Source organism: Solea solea, chromosome 14, assembly GCF_958295425.1.
Source record: "Solea solea chromosome 14, fSolSol10.1, whole genome shotgun sequence".
NCBI classification, from domain to species: Eukaryota; Metazoa; Chordata; class Actinopteri; order Pleuronectiformes; family Soleidae; genus Solea; species Solea solea.
In genome coordinates this window covers 16,654,070-16,671,419 of record NC_081147.1, presented here as the reverse complement: position 1 = coordinate 16,671,419, position 17,350 = coordinate 16,654,070, and the positions used below count along the sequence as shown (strand labels likewise).

At 43.0% G+C, this 17,350-nt stretch overlaps 1 protein-coding gene across 36 annotated transcripts in view; it reads left to right on the top strand.

Annotated features, from left to right (window-relative positions):
• LOC131472450 (protocadherin gamma-A11-like) overlaps positions 1 to 17,350 on the top strand; it is a 223,708-nt gene that overhangs the window by 130,774 nt on the left and 75,584 nt on the right. Inside the window, exon 1 of one of the 36 annotated variants that reach the window (XM_058649642.1) lies at positions 1,517 to 4,066. The exons of 29 other annotated variants lie outside the window; for them this stretch is intronic. In XM_058649642.1, the coding sequence (XP_058505625.1) occupies positions 1,631 to 4,066 (2,436 nt within the window). In that variant the 5' untranslated portion in view covers positions 1,517 to 1,630. Of the gene's footprint in view, positions 1 to 1,516; positions 4,067 to 8,340; positions 10,883 to 11,516; positions 14,114 to 14,489; positions 17,103 to 17,350 lie in introns of those variants that run through there. 6 more of the 36 variants (XM_058649662.1, XM_058649650.1, XM_058649675.1 and 3 more) reach the window with 6 other exon arrangements.

Sequence of the window (17,350 nt, the reverse complement as noted above, 5' to 3'; positions counted from 1 at the left end):
TCCACAGGTTCTGTACCCAGTCCAGACTGGTGGCTCTGTGGTGGGTGAGATGGTGCCTCGTTCAGCAGATGTGGGCTATCTGGTCTCTAAAGTGGTGGCTGTTGATGTGGACTCTGGACAGAATGCCTGGCTCTCCTATAAACTCCAGAAAGCCACAGACAGGGCGCTGTTTGAAGTGGGCTTACAGAATGGAGAAATAAGAACTATCCGCCAAGTGACTGATAAAGATCCTGTCAATCAAAAACTGACTGTAATAGTGGAGGACAACGGACAGCCCTCTCGTTCAGCTACAGTCATTGTTAACGTGGCGGTGGCGGACAGCTTCTCTGAAGTGATGTCGGAGTTCACTGACTTTACGCACGACAAGGAGTACAATGACAACCTGACTTTTTACTTAGTGTTGGCTCTGGCTGTAGTTTCCTTCCTCTTCATCACGTGTTTAGTGGTTATTATCTCAGTGAAAATCTACAGATGGAGACAGTCTCGCGTCCTGTATCACTCCAATCTCCCCGTGATTCCATATTATCCACCACGTTACTCGGACACTTTGGGGGGGACAGGGACTCTCCAACATGTGTACAATTACGAGGTGTGCAGGACGACTGACTCCAGAAAGAGTGACTGTAAGTTCGGCAGAGCTGGTAGTCAGAACGTGCTGATAATGGACCCCAGTTCTACAGGGACGATGCAGCGGATGCAGACTGAAAAGAGCATCCTGGATGAACCAGACTCTCCTCTAGAGGTCAGCAGCCCTAATTTTGCTTATATCACATTCATTTCTATGTGTTTTCTTGTGTTTATCATTCTCGTCTTTCTTCTTCGCCTGTTTTGAAATGAGAATCTTGGATGAACCAGACACATTTGCATTGTTTTCCAAACAGGAAATATAGTTTTCTTAGAGGTAATTTGCGTAATTCCAGTTCATTTACATTGTGACTTCCCATAGTTTGACCATTTGATCTTCTCAGCAGCCCCTGCTCATATGCTTTCTTATGAAGCTGGTTTTCAGCATCATCAAATCAGTTTTTTTTTTTTTTTTTAAATATCGCCATCATTGTTATAAGTGTTTGCATAACGGTTATTCATATCGTTTGTGGCAATCATCCACAGAAAATGTTGATATTATTAATCTGTTTACACCTGAACATTAGAGAGTCACAGGGAAATTCTCGGGTTCTTTTTTCTGTATTTCTTCCTCATTTTTTATCTTTACATTTTTGTGAGCATAAAAAGTGAATTAATAGCATCATATGTCATCATAAATTAGGAGGTTACTGTAGAACCTTGGTAATTTATTGGCATTGACACTATTCATGTTGGTTTTAATTCAGATTCCTCTATTTTAATAGTAAGGCTTCTGAACAGGAATATATGTATGGTTCACCAATGCAGTTTTAGAATGTAGACTCTAAGGGCCGCTGTTTACCACAGTGTCGAAGGCAGAAGGTTGAGGTTGTGAGCGTACAACCCATATAACATCGACGTGATAAAGAAAGAGCACGACAAAAAGAAGGAGCCCTCGAGACATGCAGGATATTCAATACCCATTGATCTCTGCGATTCATTTCTCGTGTTTGGAATATTCGTGGACACTGAATTACCGTTTGTAATAGGACTCTATATCATTTGTATGGGATATAAACACAATCAACGTCAGGCAAGCAATTCGAAAGGAACAATGACGAGGCAAGTACTGCTGTTCATGTCTATCCTCTCCGTGGGCTTGGTGCTCGGGCAGGTCAGCTACACCATTCCTGAAGAAATGGCCAAAGGATCGTTAGTGGGAAATATAGCACACGATTTAGGATTACAAACCAAACGTCTCGTATCTGGCAAAGCTCGAATTTTTACTCGAAGCAGCGACGAGTTCATCGAACTGAACAGAGAAAGAGGAGTCCTCCTCGTCAAACAGAGGATCGACAGAGAGGAGCTCTGCAAGCAGACGACGCCGTGCGCTTTACATTTTCAGATTATTTTAGAAAATCCTATGGAGCTTTACACAGTCACGGTCCAGATTACAGATATCAATGATAATGCACCGACCTTTGAAAAAAGTGAAATGAAATTTAAAATCAGTGAGTCCGCGACCACAGGGGCAAAATTTGTACTGGAAAGGGCTGTGGATCTTGATGTAGGAATCAATGATCTGAAAAGCTACGAATTAAAACCAACAGATAATTTCGCTCTCAAAGTACACAATAACGCTGATGGAAACAAAAATGTTGAGATGGTGCTACAGAAACCTTTAGACAGAGAGAAGGAAGAGCAGATATCTCTGGTGTTAACGGCTGTAGATGGCGGAGATCCGCAGCTGTCAGGAACAATGCTGATTGTTATTACAGTTTTAGACGCTAATGATAACGCTCCTGTTTTTACACAGTCCAGCTACAAGGTTACAGTCACTGAGAATTCACCCAAAGGAACAGTTGTAGCCACTGTTACTGCCACAGATGCGGATCAAGGTGCTTATGGTAAAATAACATATTCATTCACAAATACATTAGACGATGTCCGGAAACTGTTTGAGGTAAATGCGGACAATGGCGAAATTAGTTTGAAAGGAAATATAGATTTTGAAGATTCTCGAAACTATCAAATACATTTACTCGCGAGTGATGAAGGGGGGCTTACAGATTCTTGCAAAATAACTGTCGATGTACAAGATGTCAACGACAACAAACCTGAAATTAACTTACTGTCGAAATCAAATGTTATTTCAGAAGATGCAAACGCTAATACAATAATTACAATGATAAGCATTGAGGACAACGACTCGGGAGAAAACGGAAACGTTAAATGCTTTATTAATTTAAATGTGCCTTTCGCTTTGAAAGCAGCAAACAATGATTTCTATAGTTTAGTAACAGACAGTGAATTAGACAGAGAGGGAGCCTCTGAGTATAATATAACAGTGACGTGCTATGATGAGGGAGTGCCCTCCCTCTCCAGCAGCGTCACTCTCACCTTACAGATCTCTGATGTGAATGACAACGCGCCTGTCTTTGAGAGGAGCTCATATGAGGCCTACATTGTAGAAAACAACACACCAGGTCTCTCTATATTCACAGTGAAAGCCAGAGACGCTGACTGGAACCAGAATGCCCGTGTTTCTTACATACTGGAGGACTCCTCTGTTAACGGAGTGCCAGTCTCCTCATATGTGTCCGTTAGTGCTGATAGTGGAGTCATACATGCAGTGCGCTCTTTTGACTACGAGCAGATCAAAGATTTCCACTTCCGCGTCAAAGCTCAGGATGGAGGTTCTCCTCCTCTCAGTAGTAATGTGACTGTGAAGATACTGATCCAGGACCAGAACGATAACCCCCCTCAGGTTCTGTATCCAGTCCAGACTGGTGGCTCTGTGGTGGGTGAGATGGTGCCTCGTTCAGCAGATGTGGGCTATCTGGTCTCTAAAGTGGTGGCTGTTGATGTGGACTCTGGACAGAATGCCTGGCTCTCCTATAAACTCCAGAAAGCCACAGACAGGGCGCTGTTTGAAGTGGGCTTACAGAATGGAGAAATAAGAACTATGCGCCAAGTGACTGATAAAGATCCTGTCAATCAAAAACTGACTGTTATAGTGGAGGACAACGGACAGCCCTCTCGTTCAGCTACAGTCATTGTTAACGTGGCGGTTGCGGACAGCTTCTCTGAAGTGCTGTCGGAGTTCACTGACTTTACACACGACAAGGAGTACAATGACAACCTGACTTTTTACTTAGTGTTGGCTCTGGCTGTAGTTTCCTTCCTCTTCATCACGTGTTTAGTGGTTATTATCTCAGTGAAAATTTACAGATGGAGACAGTCTCGCGTCCTGTATCACTCCAATCTCCCTGTGATTCCATATTATCCACCGCGTTACTCAGACACTTTGGGGGGGACAGGGACTCTCCAACACGTGTACAATTACGAGGTGTGCAGGACGACTGACTCCAGAAAGAGTGACTGTAAGTTCGGCAGAGCTGGTAGTCAGAACGTGCTGATAATGGACCCCAGTTCTACAGGAACGATGCAGAGGATGCATAGTGAAAAAAACATCCTGGATGAACCAGACTCTCCACTAGAGGTGAGGCCTTACACAATTCAAACGCTATAATGTTTTGTTTGGGGCACAAATATATCAAAGAAAAATCGCTCTGTGTTAATCGTTGCATCGAAAGTTCTCAGATTTAGTTAACAGTTCAGCACCAAGGACAGCGCTACAAGATCCCTTTCTCAGGTTGATGCAGGATTTTTGCAGGCAGCACTCACTTTCCTTATTGTCTTCTTCATAGTGACTAACTCTTCAATGCAAACGGTTAATTGGGAGTGCGTATGCATGTGTGTTTCTATGGGTGTTACTTTGTCCTCCTTTGTTTGGATTTGTTCAATATATTTATTCTAACGTATCTTGGCAGCAGTGATGCACTTACGCGTTTAATTACATACAGTGGCGTTCTTTGGACTCTCCCTTCCTCCTTTAAATTGTTTATGTGTTGTTGAGTCTTGTGATGTAAACAATGTTCGCAATAAGAACATATATTTTATGACTGTGAAATGACATCGAAATGAGGTCTAAATATACAATTACTTGTCTTTTTGAAGCAGCTGCATGGTGTAATTTCGTGTTGTGCACTCTTAGCGACGCTGTTGGCCAGTGTGTGATAGCTTCATTGCAGATCTCAGCAGCACCTCCCAGATCATTTAGATGAGTGGGAAGCGAGGTCAGTACAATACACAATCTGAGGTACCACGAACAGTGCACTCTCGACCAGGGTGGTGGACGTATTTTTTTTTTTATCGGCATCCATTGCCTCTGGTTTTTATTTTAGCGTTGCCCTGTGTGGAATATTGTGTTTCTTTGGATTGATTTCTAATTTTCTGTGGTGGTTGAAAATCGTCGAACGAAACAATGAAACGGCAAGTGCTATTGTTTTTCTCGATGCTCTCTCTGTCTTTCGTGCTTGGGCAGGTCAGCTATTCTATCCCCGAGGAAATGTCAAAGGGCTCACTGGTCGGAAATATCGCACAAGATTTAGGTCTAGATTTAAAACGTTTAAAAACAGGGAAAGCTCGTGTGCATGTTGGAAACAGTGCTGAGTACATCGAGCTGAATAAAGAGAAGGGCGTCCTTCTCATCAAAGAGAGAATAGACAGGGAGGCGTTATGCAAACAGACGACTCCGTGCGCTTTACATTTTCAAATAATTTTGGAAAATCCCATCGAGTTCTATCGTGTTACCGTTGAAATAACAGATATAAACGACAATGCGCCTGCATTCAAAATGAATAATATGTTGTTTGAGATAAGCGAGTCGGCTGTCAGAGGAGCCCGATTTGTATTAGAAAAAGCATTCGATTTTGATGTTGGAATGAACGGACTCAAGCGCTACTCCCTTAACCCAACAAACAACTTCATTTTAAAGCTCAGTGATGGTGCGGGAGAAAGGGAGGTAGAGATGGTCTTGGAGAAACCCCTTGATCGGGAAAAACAAGAACATCTGACTCTAACATTAAGTGCCATAGATGGAGGTGAACCCCAACTGTCTGGGACAGTGCAAATTCATATAACTGTATTAGACGCAAATGATAATGCTCCAGTGTTTACGCAGACGACATACAAAGCCAGTTTAGCTGAAAATACTTTGAAGGGAACGTCATTACTGACTGTGGCTGCTACAGATCTAGATCAAGGAGCAAACGCTTTATTAACATATTCTTTATCAAGTAACACTGAAGGAATATTGGATTTATTTGAAATACATGGTACAAACGGAGAGATTCGTTTGATTGGATCATTAGATTACGAAACATCAAAACATTATCAGCTGCAGGTTAAAGCAAGAGATCAAGGTGGACTCACCGACTCTTGCAAAATAATATTTGACATTATTGACGTGAACGACAATGCTCCAGTAATAGATATGATGTCAACTACCCAATCTATACCGGAGGATTCTATGTTAAAGACAGTTGTCGCGGTGATGAACGTGCATGATGCTGACTCGGATAATAATGGAGTGGTTAAATGTTTTATTGGTGACAGTTTACCGCTTATTATTGAAAACACATCGAATGGTTTCTATAGTTTAGTTACAGACAGTGAATTAGACAGAGAGAGAGCCTCAGAGTATAATATAACAGTGACGTGTTCTGATGAGGGTGTGCCCTCCCTCTCCAGCAGCGTCACTCTCACCTTACACATCTCTGATGTGAATGACAACGCGCCTGTCTTTGAGAGGAGCTCATATGAGGCCTACATTGTAGAAAACAACACACCAGGTCTCTCTATATTCACAGTGAAAGCCAGAGACGCTGACTGGAACCAGAATGCCCGTGTTTCTTACATACTGGAGGACTCCTCTGTTAACGGAGTGCCAGTCTCCTCATATGTGTCCGTTAGTGCTGATAGTGGAGTCATACATGCAGTGCGCTCTTTTGACTACGAGCAGATCAAAGATTTCCACTTCCGCGTCAAAGCTCAGGATGGAGGTTCTCCTCCACTCAGTAGTAATGTGACTGTGAAAATACTGATCCAGGACCAGAACGATAACCCCCCTCAGGTTCTGTACCCAGTGCAGACTGGTGGCTCTGTGGTGGGTGAGATGGTGCCTCGTTCAGCAGATGTGGGCTATCTGGTCTCTAAAGTGGTGGCTGTTGATGTGGACTCTGGACAGAATGCCTGGCTCTCTTATAAACTCCAGAAAGCCACAGACAGGGCGCTGTTTGAAGTGGGCTTACAGAATGGAGAAATAAGAACTATCCGCCAAGTGACTGATAAAGATCCTGTCAATCAAAAACTGACTGTTACAGTGGAGGACAACGGACAGCCCTCTCGTTCAGCTACAGTCATTGTTAACGTGGCGGTGGCGGACAGCTTCTCTGAAGTGATGTCGGAGTTCACTGACTTTAAACAGGACAAGGAGTACAATGACAACCTGACATTTTACTTAGTGTTGGCTCTGGCTGTAGTTTCCTTCCTCTTCATCACATGTTTAGTGGTTATTATCTCAGTGAAAATCTACAGATGGAGACAGTCTCGCGTCCTGTATCACTCAAATCTCCCTGTGATTCCATATTATCCACCACGTTACTCGGACACTTTGGGCGGGACAGGGACTCTCCAACACGTGTACAATTACGAGGTGTGCAGGACGACTGACTCCAGAAAGAGTGACTGTAAGTTCGGCAGAGCTGGTAGTCAGAACGTGCTGATAATGGACCCCAGTTCTACAGGGACGATGCAGCGGATGCAGAGTGAAAAGAACATCCTGGATGAACCAGACTCTCCTCTAGAGGTTCGTCTCCTTGAATGACACAAAATGTTGCATTACATTTTTGATGGTACTTTTTATTTTTGGCAGGTATTTATACTTTGTGTTTAACACAGTTTTTAAGGATGTGTTGGGTTGTTAAAACATATCTGAAGTAGTATGCAAGTTTTCTCCGTCAAAGACATGCTTGCATTGCACCTTTCAGAAAAAAAATACCCCATCCTCTCTATCAGTGTGCTTTTTAATATTTTTTTTACACGTGCTTATTGTTTCCATGTATCCCGTATGACTTATTAACAAATACTCTACATTTTATCAAAATACCGGGTGGAGTGGATTGCTTCATGTTGTCTGCATTACGTATTGGTGATCATCGCTTAGTGACACACAACTTGAGAGCTTTTGCCTTACGATTTGCTTTGCTTTTCACGTGATCATGTTTACATATTGTGGCTGAATAAAGTCACTGAGTTGTTGCTCTGATGATGTCTAAAGAAATGTGGGTTTTTTTAAAGCACAAACTTAAACCGTTTTAAATGTTTATTGAGTCACTTTGAATTTCAGTCAATGTATGTGTTGCGTTGAAAATAATCGACATACACCTTTTTTAATTTCGTAGTAAATTCTGAGGACATAAATCAAATGATTTTAGAATATGTGTACGTCCATATTGTGACACTTCGCTTTTTTGTTCACCTTTGTTGTGATTAAGTTTCATCAAACTTGTTTGTGTAACTGATTTTCCAGCTGGAAATCTATTGATCTCCTGAATGATCGTCTAATGACTGTTTGTTTCTAGACCTCATTGAATCATCGTATGTGGAAAGAGGTTTTTAAATAATGCATTGATACTACACATTTCATTTTGTGTGGTCTGGAAATTAGAAAAGGAGGCGCGACCTGGCCTATTAGTTTTGTAAAAACTGCATTTCAGGTTATTTCTTCATAATGAACATGTTACTGCATTGTAGTTTCCTGCAGTGCAGGTGTTTGGACTCTCAGGGCCGCTGTTGACCAACGTAGAGCCTTCTCCTTCATTTTGTGATATTAAGCAGAGAAAGAGACACATACAGCACACAGGCGTCGTCGAAGAAGCCCGGACATTTTGGCACTGTTATTCAGTTATTTCGAATACGAGAAACACGGATATATTTTCATCTCCAACAATTCAGAAGAACGTGTTTTCTTCGGAATACAGCAATCTTTTCATCTACAGGACTCGTCGATGATCACATGTGGAATAGAACAATGAGACGGCAAGTACTGTTGTTTGCCTTGATGCTTTTTCTCGGCTCCGTGTTTGGCCAGGTCACCTATTCCGTACCCGAGGAAATGTCAAAAGGATCTCTCGTTGGTAACATCGCGCAAGATTTAGGGGTCGACGTAAAAAGGCTGAGGTCGGGTAAAGCTCGCATCTATACGGAGGACAACGCAGCCTACATTGAGCTGAATAAAGACAGAGGAGTTCTGCTTGTGAAAGAGAGGATCGACAGAGAGGCGCTATGCGGGCAGACTACACCTTGTGCTTTACATCTTCAGATTACATTGGAGGACCCGATTGAATTTTTCACCGTTACAGTCGAAATTAATGACATTAACGATAATGCACCCAGCTTCAAAAAGGACGAGATGAAATTCAGGATTAGTGAGTCGGCTGTGATTGGAGCGAAATTTGTGCTTGAAAGAGCTATGGATCTTGACGTCGGTGTAAACGGGCTGCAGAGTTATGCGTTAAAACCTACAGATAACTTTCATTTGAAACTGCAAAATCAACAAGATGGCAGCAAAAAGGTGGAAATGGTTTTGCAAAAACAACTAGACAGAGAGACGCAACAGCACCTCTCGTTAACGCTCACTGCCACTGATGGCGGTGATCCTCAGCTGTCGGGAACAATGCAGATACACATTTCAGTGCTAGACGCCAACGACAATGCCCCAGTATTTACACAGGAAGTATATAAGGTTGTTATAATGGAGACTGCTTCAAAAGGCACAGTTTTGGCGACCGTTAGTGCTCTAGATGCAGATGAAGGTTCCAATGGAAAAGTGACATATTCGATAACAAATACGCTGGATGATGTACCCGTTATGTTTAGAATTGACGAAGATAGTGGTGTGGTATCTTTAACTCAAATCCTGGATTATGAAAAGGCAAAGCACTATGAAATACACGTACAAGCTAGTGATGATGGAGGACTAACAGAATCATGTAAGATTATAGTTGACGTGACTGATACCAACGACAATCCTCCGTCTATTAACATAATGTCTAGAACAAATTCGATCTCAGAAAATTCGAACGTGGGAACTGTAGTGACTATATTTAATGTTCAAGATCCTGACTCTGGAGAAAATGGAAAAGTTGCATGTTATATCGACGAACACGTGCCCTTTCAGATGAAAACAACGTCGAAAAAATTCTTTAGTTTAGTAACCGACAGTGAATTAGACAGAGAGAGAGCCTCAGAGTATAATATAACAGTGACGTGCTCTGATGAGGGCGTGCCCTCCCTCTCCAGCAGCGTCACTCTCAATTTACAGATCTCTGATGTGAATGACAACGCGCCTGTCTTTGAGAGGAGCTCATATGAGGCCTACATTGTAGAAAACAACACACCAGGTCTCTCTATATTCACAGTGAAAGCCAGAGACGCTGACTGGAACCAGAATGCCCGTGTTTCTTACATACTGGAGGACTCCTCTGTTAACGGAGTGCCAGTCTCCTCATATGTGTCCGTTAGTGCTGATAGTGGAGTCATACATGCAGGGCGCTCTTTTGACTACGAGCAGATCAAAGATTTCCACTTCCACATAAAAGCTCAAGATGGAGGTTCTCCTCCACTCAGTAGTAATGTGACTGTGAAAATACTGATCCAGGACCAGAACGACAACCCTCCACAGGTTCTGTACCCAGTCCAGACTGGTGGCTCTGTGGTGGGTGAGATGGTGCCTCGTTCAGCAGATGTGGGCTATCTGGTCTCTAAAGTGGTGGCTGTTGATGTGGACTCCGGACAGAATGCCTGGCTCTCCTATAAACTCCAGAAAGCCACAGACAGGGCGCTGTTTGAAGTGGGCTTACAGAATGGAGAAATAAGAACTATCCGCCAAGTGACTGATAAAGATCCTGTCAATCAAAAGCTGACTGTCATAGTGGAGGACAACGGACAGCCCTCTCGTTCAGCTACAGTCATTGTTAACGTGGCGGTTGCGGACAGCTTCTCTGAAGTGCTATCGGAGTTCACTGACTTTAAACAGGACAAGGAGTACAATGACAACCTTACCTTTTACTTAGTGTTGGCTCTGGCTGTAGTTTCCTTTCTCTTCATCACGTGTTTGGTGGTTATTATCTCAGTGAAAATCTACAGATGGAGACAGTCTCGCGTCCTGTATCACTCAAATCTCCCTGTGATTCCATATTATCCACCACGTTACTCGGACACTTTGGGGGGGACAGGGACTCTCCAACACGTGTACAATTACGAGGTGTGCAGGACGACTGACTCCAGAAAGAGTGACTGTAAGTACGGCAGAGCTGGTAGTCAGAACGTGCTGATAATGGACCCCAGTTTTACAGGGACGATGCAGCGGAGTGAAAAGAGCATCCTGGATGAACCAGACTCCCCTCTAGAGGTTAGAAAAAACTAATTGTTCTTATCAGATTCACGTGTTTGTGTCTGCTCACAAATATCAGGACCATGGACAGAGGCAGTGCATGTTCCTTGTTCTTTCCTCTCTCTCTCTCTCTCTCTCTCTCTCTCTCTCTCACTCAAATCCTCGATGCACTTCCGCTTTTTTAACAGACACATTACAATTCTATTCTTACCGAGCTCATGGTACTGTTGCACGGATTTGTTGATTTGAGTAGGATGCTAGACCAGGTTTAAAAGCCAACGTTTTACATTGCTTTGGTTCAGCACCATGGACAGCGACATCGCCCCATGGTGCGTATTGCCTTTATCTTTTTTTCATATTAGCTTTGAATGAATAAAGTCAACTTATCTGTAATTTTAGTATCCTAACAGGCTCTTAAAAACACATATTAAAAGTCATTATCTCAGTGTGTTAGAAGCATTACAATATTTAATCGACGGTCACATTTACTCTGGTTTTATTTTCGTTTGAACAGTGTTACTTTGCTCTGAACATATATTCATTTGTAGTATGTGTAATTTGTTCTGTTAACTCAAAGGGTCGCTGTTGCCAAGCGAGTTGCGATTTATCTTGATGTTGTTTTTCTTTTTTTCTATCATGCCCTGCCCCTTCGATTCGATTTGTTGGACACAATCAGAGAAAGGCAGACATGTACAGTCCGTGCTTACAAGCAGCACTGCGTGGAAATGTGATATTCTGTAGCTTTCTTTTTTTGGATTTAGCACATCTTTCGTTTTTTACATTTGCTGATTAACTGCGCATTGACTACAAGGGGAGATATTTTCATTTGTTGGATTAAGAAACGGACTGTTGTCGGACAGAACAATGAGACGGCAAGTACTGTTGTTTCTTTCGGCTCTATGCCTCGGCTACGTGATCGGGCAGGTCAGTTACTCGATTCCCGAAGAAATGGCCAAAGGCTCAGTCGTCGGGAACATCGCTCATGATTTAGGGTTGGATCTTAAAAGAATACGATCTGGTAAAGCTCGTGTCTACACGGGAGGCAGTGCAGAATACATCGGGCTGAATAAAGAAAGGGGAGTACTCCTTATCCAAGAGAGAATAGACAGAGAGGCTCTATGCGGAGAGATGACGCCTTGTGCTTTACATTTCCAGTTAATTCTGGAAAATCCAATGGAGTTGTTTCGTGTTACTGTGGAGATTACCGATATAAACGACAATGCTCCCAGTTTTACAAACGCAGATAAGCGTTTTGAAATTAGTGAGTCCGCTGTTATAGGATCGAAATTTATGTTAGAGAAAGCAATTGATTCGGATATTGGGACGAATGGCTTACAGCAATACTCACTCACTCCGGTGGATAACTTTGTATTAAAACTAGAAAATCAGGCAGATGGAAATAAAAAGGCAGAGCTGGTGCTGCAGAAGCCACTAGATCGAGAAAAACAGAATTATATTTCACTGTTACTGACTGCTTTAGATGGAGGAGAGCCACAAATGTCGGGGACGATGCAGATATTCATTAACGTACTAGATGCGAATGACAATGCACCTACATTCGCTAAACCGCTGTACAGAGCAAAAATACTGGAAAATTCTCCAAAGGGCACCAGTATAACGACTGTAAGTGCATCTGATAAAGACATTGGCTCAAACGGAGAAGTATCGTATCTGATAGCTCCTAGCAAACGTCTTTTAAATGAACTGTTTAAAATTGACTCGAAAAGTGGTGAAATCATTCTCATCGGAGGAGTAGATTATGAGAAAGCAAACGCTTATCAGATCGATATTGAAGTTATTGACAGTGGGGGGCTCTCTGATTCCACTAAGGTCATAGTTGATGTCATTGATATAAATGACAATAATCCTCATATAAACATTGTTTCTAAATCTGAATCCATACTTGAGGACTCACCACCAAACACTGTTATTGCAATGCTAAGCATAAGCGATCCAGATTCAGAGAATAATGGGAAAGTAGAGTGCAACATTGACAATGATATTCCCTTCAAAATACAGACAACATTAAGTGGGTTTTATACTTTAATTACAGAGATCGCTCTAGACAGAGAACTCGCTGCTCGATACAACATAACAGTGACGTGCAATGATGAGGGCGTGCCCTCCCTCTCCAGCAGCGTCACTCTCACCTTACAGATCTCTGATGTGAATGACAACGCGCCTGTCTTTGAGAGGAGCTCATATGAGGCCTACATTGTAGAAAACAACACACCAGGTCTCTCTATATTCACAGTGAAAGCCAGAGACGCTGACTGGAACCAGAATGCCCGTGTTTCTTACATACTGGAGGACTCTGTTAACGGAGTGCCAGTCTCCTCATATGTGTCCGTTAGTGCTGATAGTGGAGTCATACATGCAGTGCGCTCTTTTGACTACGAGCAGATCAAAGATTTCCACTTCCGCGTCAAAGCTCAGGATGGAGGTTCTCCTCCACTCAGTAGTAATGTGACTGTGAAAATACTGATCCAGGACCAGAACGATAATCCCCCCCAGGTTCTGTACCCAGTCCAGACTGGTGGCTCTGTGGTGGGTGAGATGGTGCCTCGTTCAGCAGATGTGGGCTATCTGGTCTCTAAAGTGGTGGCTGTTGATGTGGACTCTGGACAGAATGCCTGGCTCTCCTATAAACTCCAGAAAGCCACAGACAGGGCGCTGTTTGAAGTGGGCTTACAGAATGGAGAAATAAGAACTATCCGCCAAGTGACTGATAAAGATCCTGTCAATCAAAAACTGACCGTTATAGTGGAGGACAACGGACAGCCCTCTCGTTCAGCTACAGTCATTGTTAACGTGGCGGTGGCGGACAGCTTCTCTGAAGTGATGTCGGAGTTCACTGACTTTAAACAGGACAAGGAGTACAATGACAACCTGACTTTTTACTTAGTGTTGGCTCTGGCTGTAGTTTCCTTTCTCTTCATCACGTGTTTAGTGGTTATTATCTCAGTGAAAATTTACAGATGGAGACAGTCTCGTGTGCTGTATCACTCCAATCTCCCTGTGATTCCATATTATCCACCACGTTACTCAGACACTTTGGGGGGGACAGGGACTCTCCAACACGTGTACAATTACGAGGTGTGCAGGACTACTGACTCAAGAAAGAGTGACTGTAAGTTCGGCAGAGCTGGTAGTCAGAACGTGCTGATAATGGACCCCAGTTCTACAGCGACGATGCAGCGGATACAGAGTGAAAAGAGCATCCTGGATGAACCAGACTCTCCACTAGAGGTTGGAATTCACTGTTTATAAAAATCTTTGTGTTTTTGGAATATTAATATAATTGTGATGGTATGACTGTGGGCAAATAGATATAAGACTTTGTTTGTCTGAAATGATTTGTTTCACTCTTCATCATCTCAGTTCATCCTCATTGAATTCGCAACCAGTAATTCTTAGTGATTACACAATCATCACGGACGTAATCCTACCACTACAAGTACTAATAACAATAATAATAATAATAATAATAATCATAATAATAATAGTGATTATGATATTAATTATCATTAATAAAATGGTCTGTTTTTCTATAGCAACTTCATCATATCATCCCTGTCCCCTTTGTTGCTGTTTGGTGTATTGAACAGAAAGGGCCGCTATTGGCCAGAGTGTGGCAGTCTTTGACAGGGCTTGGAACTGTACCTCCCCCTTTGACTGTGTAACGTTCGACAATACAACAGACTCCAACCCTCTGCATATAGACAAGTGTTAGTGGACATGAAAAGCGGGGATTTTTGCTTCTGATTTCTTGGAGTTATTTCGGACAATTTACGGATATTTGTATGGATCGCTGTGTTTTCATATGACCCAGGAATACTCGCAGAAAATGATGAGACGGCAAGTGCTATTGTTCATCCTGATTACGTGTGCTACCGTGGTGTTCGGGCAGGTCAGCTACTCGATTCCCGAAGAAATGGAGAAAGGCTCCTTAGTCTGCAATGTAGCTCAGGATTTAGGTGTAGATCTGAAAAGACTCAAATCGGGGAGAGCTCGTATTCATTCGGGAGACAGTGCAGAATATGTCGAGCTGAACAGAGACAGAGGTGTCCTCCTGATCAAAGAGAGGATAGACAGAGAGACTTTGTGTGGTGAGACGACGCCCTGCGCTTTACATTTACAAATGATACTAGAAAATCCAATGGAACTGTTTCGCATAACGATAGAAATCACTGATATTAATGACAACGCACCCAGCTTTGCTTCAAGCGAGAAACGTTTGGAAATCAGCGAGTCTACTGTTATTGGCTCTAAATTTGTCCTGGAGAAAGCCATCGACGCTGATATTGGTGAAAATGGCTTGCAAAGCTATTCACTTAAACCAACAAACAACTTCGCATTGAAACTAGAGAATCAAGCAGACGGGAGTAAAAAGGTCGAAATGGTTCTACAGAAGCCATTAGATCGAGAGCAGCAGGAGCAAATATCACTGTTATTAACTGCTCTAGATGGCGGAAAGCCGCGTATGTCAGGGACAATGCAGATAACAGTTAATGTGTTAGATGCAAACGACAACGCTCCGGTCTTCACCAAGTCACTATACAAAGCAACAATAACTGAAAATGCACCAAAGGGAACGAGTGTTCTTACTGTTAGTGCGTCTGACAAAGATGGAGGCTCCAATGCAGAAATATCATACGCAATATCAAACAGCAAGCGGCGTTTATCCGATCTGTTTCACATTGACAGAAATACTGGAAAGGTTATTCTGATCGGTGAAATCGATTATGAAAAAGCTAAACTCTTCCAAATTGACATCGAGGCTATAGATAATGGTGGACTCTCTGATTCCAGTAAAATATTGGTAGATATTATTGATGTTAATGACAACAGTCCTCAGATAAAAATACTATCTAAATCGGACACCATTTTAGAAGACTCTCTTGACAATACTGTTATTGCTATGCTAAGCGTAAATGACCCTGACTCTGACAGAAATGGAGAGGTGAAGTGTCATATTAATGATGACATTCCTTTTAAAATACAAAACACAATGAATGGGTTTTATAGTATAGTTACAGAGGTAGCTTTGGACAGAGAGGCCGCGTCCCAATATAATATAACAGTGACGTGCTCTGATGAGGGAGTGCCCTCCCTCTCCAGCAGCGTCACTCTCACCTTACACATCTCTGATGTGAATGACAACGCGCCTGTCTTTGAGAGGAGCTCATATGAGGCCTACATTGTAGAAAACAACACACCAGGTCTCTCTATATTCACAGTGAAAGCCAGAGACGCTGACTGGAACCAGAATGCCCGTGTTTCTTACATACTGGAGGACTCCTCTGTTAACGGAGTGTCAGTCTCCTCATATGTGTCCGTTAGTGCTGATAGTGGAGTCATACATGCAGTGCGCTCTTTTGACTACGAGCAGATCAAAGATTTCCACTTCCGTGTAAAAGCACAGGATGGAGGTTCTCCTCCACTCAGTACTAATGTGACTGTGAAGATATTGATCCAGGACCAGAACGATAACCCCCCTCAGGTTCTGTACCCAGTCCAGTCTGGTGGCTCTGTGGTGGGTGAGATGGTGCCTCGTTCAGCAGATGTGGGCTATCTGGTCTCTAAAGTGGTGGCTGTTGATGTGGACTCTGGACAGAATGCCTGGCTCTCCTATAAACTCCAGAAAGCCACAGACAGGGCGCTGTTTGAAGTGGGCTTACAGAATGGAGAAATAAGAACTATCCGCCAAGTGACTGATAAAGATCCTGTCAATCAAAAACTGACTGTTATAGTGGAGGACAACGGACAGCCCTCTCGTTCGGCTACAGTCATTGTTAACGTGGCGGTGGCGGACAGCTTCTCTGAAGTGATGTCGGAGTTCACTGACTTTAAACAGGACAAGGAGTACAATGACAACCTGACTTTTTACTTAGTGTTGGCTCTGGCTGTAGTTTCCTTCCTCTTCATCACGTGTTTAGTGGTTATTATATCAGTGAAAATCTACAGATGGAGACAGTCTCGCGTCCTGTATCACTCCAATCTACCCGTGATTCCATATTATCCACCACGTTACTCGGACACTTTGGGGGGGACAGGGACTCTGCAACACGTGTACAATTACGAGGTGTGCAGGACGACTGACTCCAGAAAGAGTGACTGTAAGTTCGGCAGAGCTGGTAGTCAGAACGTGCTGATAATGGACCCCAGTTCTACAGGGACGATGCAGCGGATACAGAGTGAAAAGAACATCCTGGATGAACCAGACTCTCCTCTAGAGGTTAGTTAATCGAAATTATTGTAAGTGTCCCTTGTTTACGATTTATCAGACTCTGCTCTGGAGGTTGGGAGTTAAGCTCTGTAAGAGTTTTTGCGTAGTGTGAGACCCATAAGTTGTTGAAAGCAGTCAAGCCGGTATACATTCAGCACCAAGGACAGCGACAGTAAAACCACGGTTTTTTCTTTGTTTTCCTTTTTCACTCTACCTTGAATGTGTTTCCCTGGTCTGTTGTAGCTTCTGGCATCCGT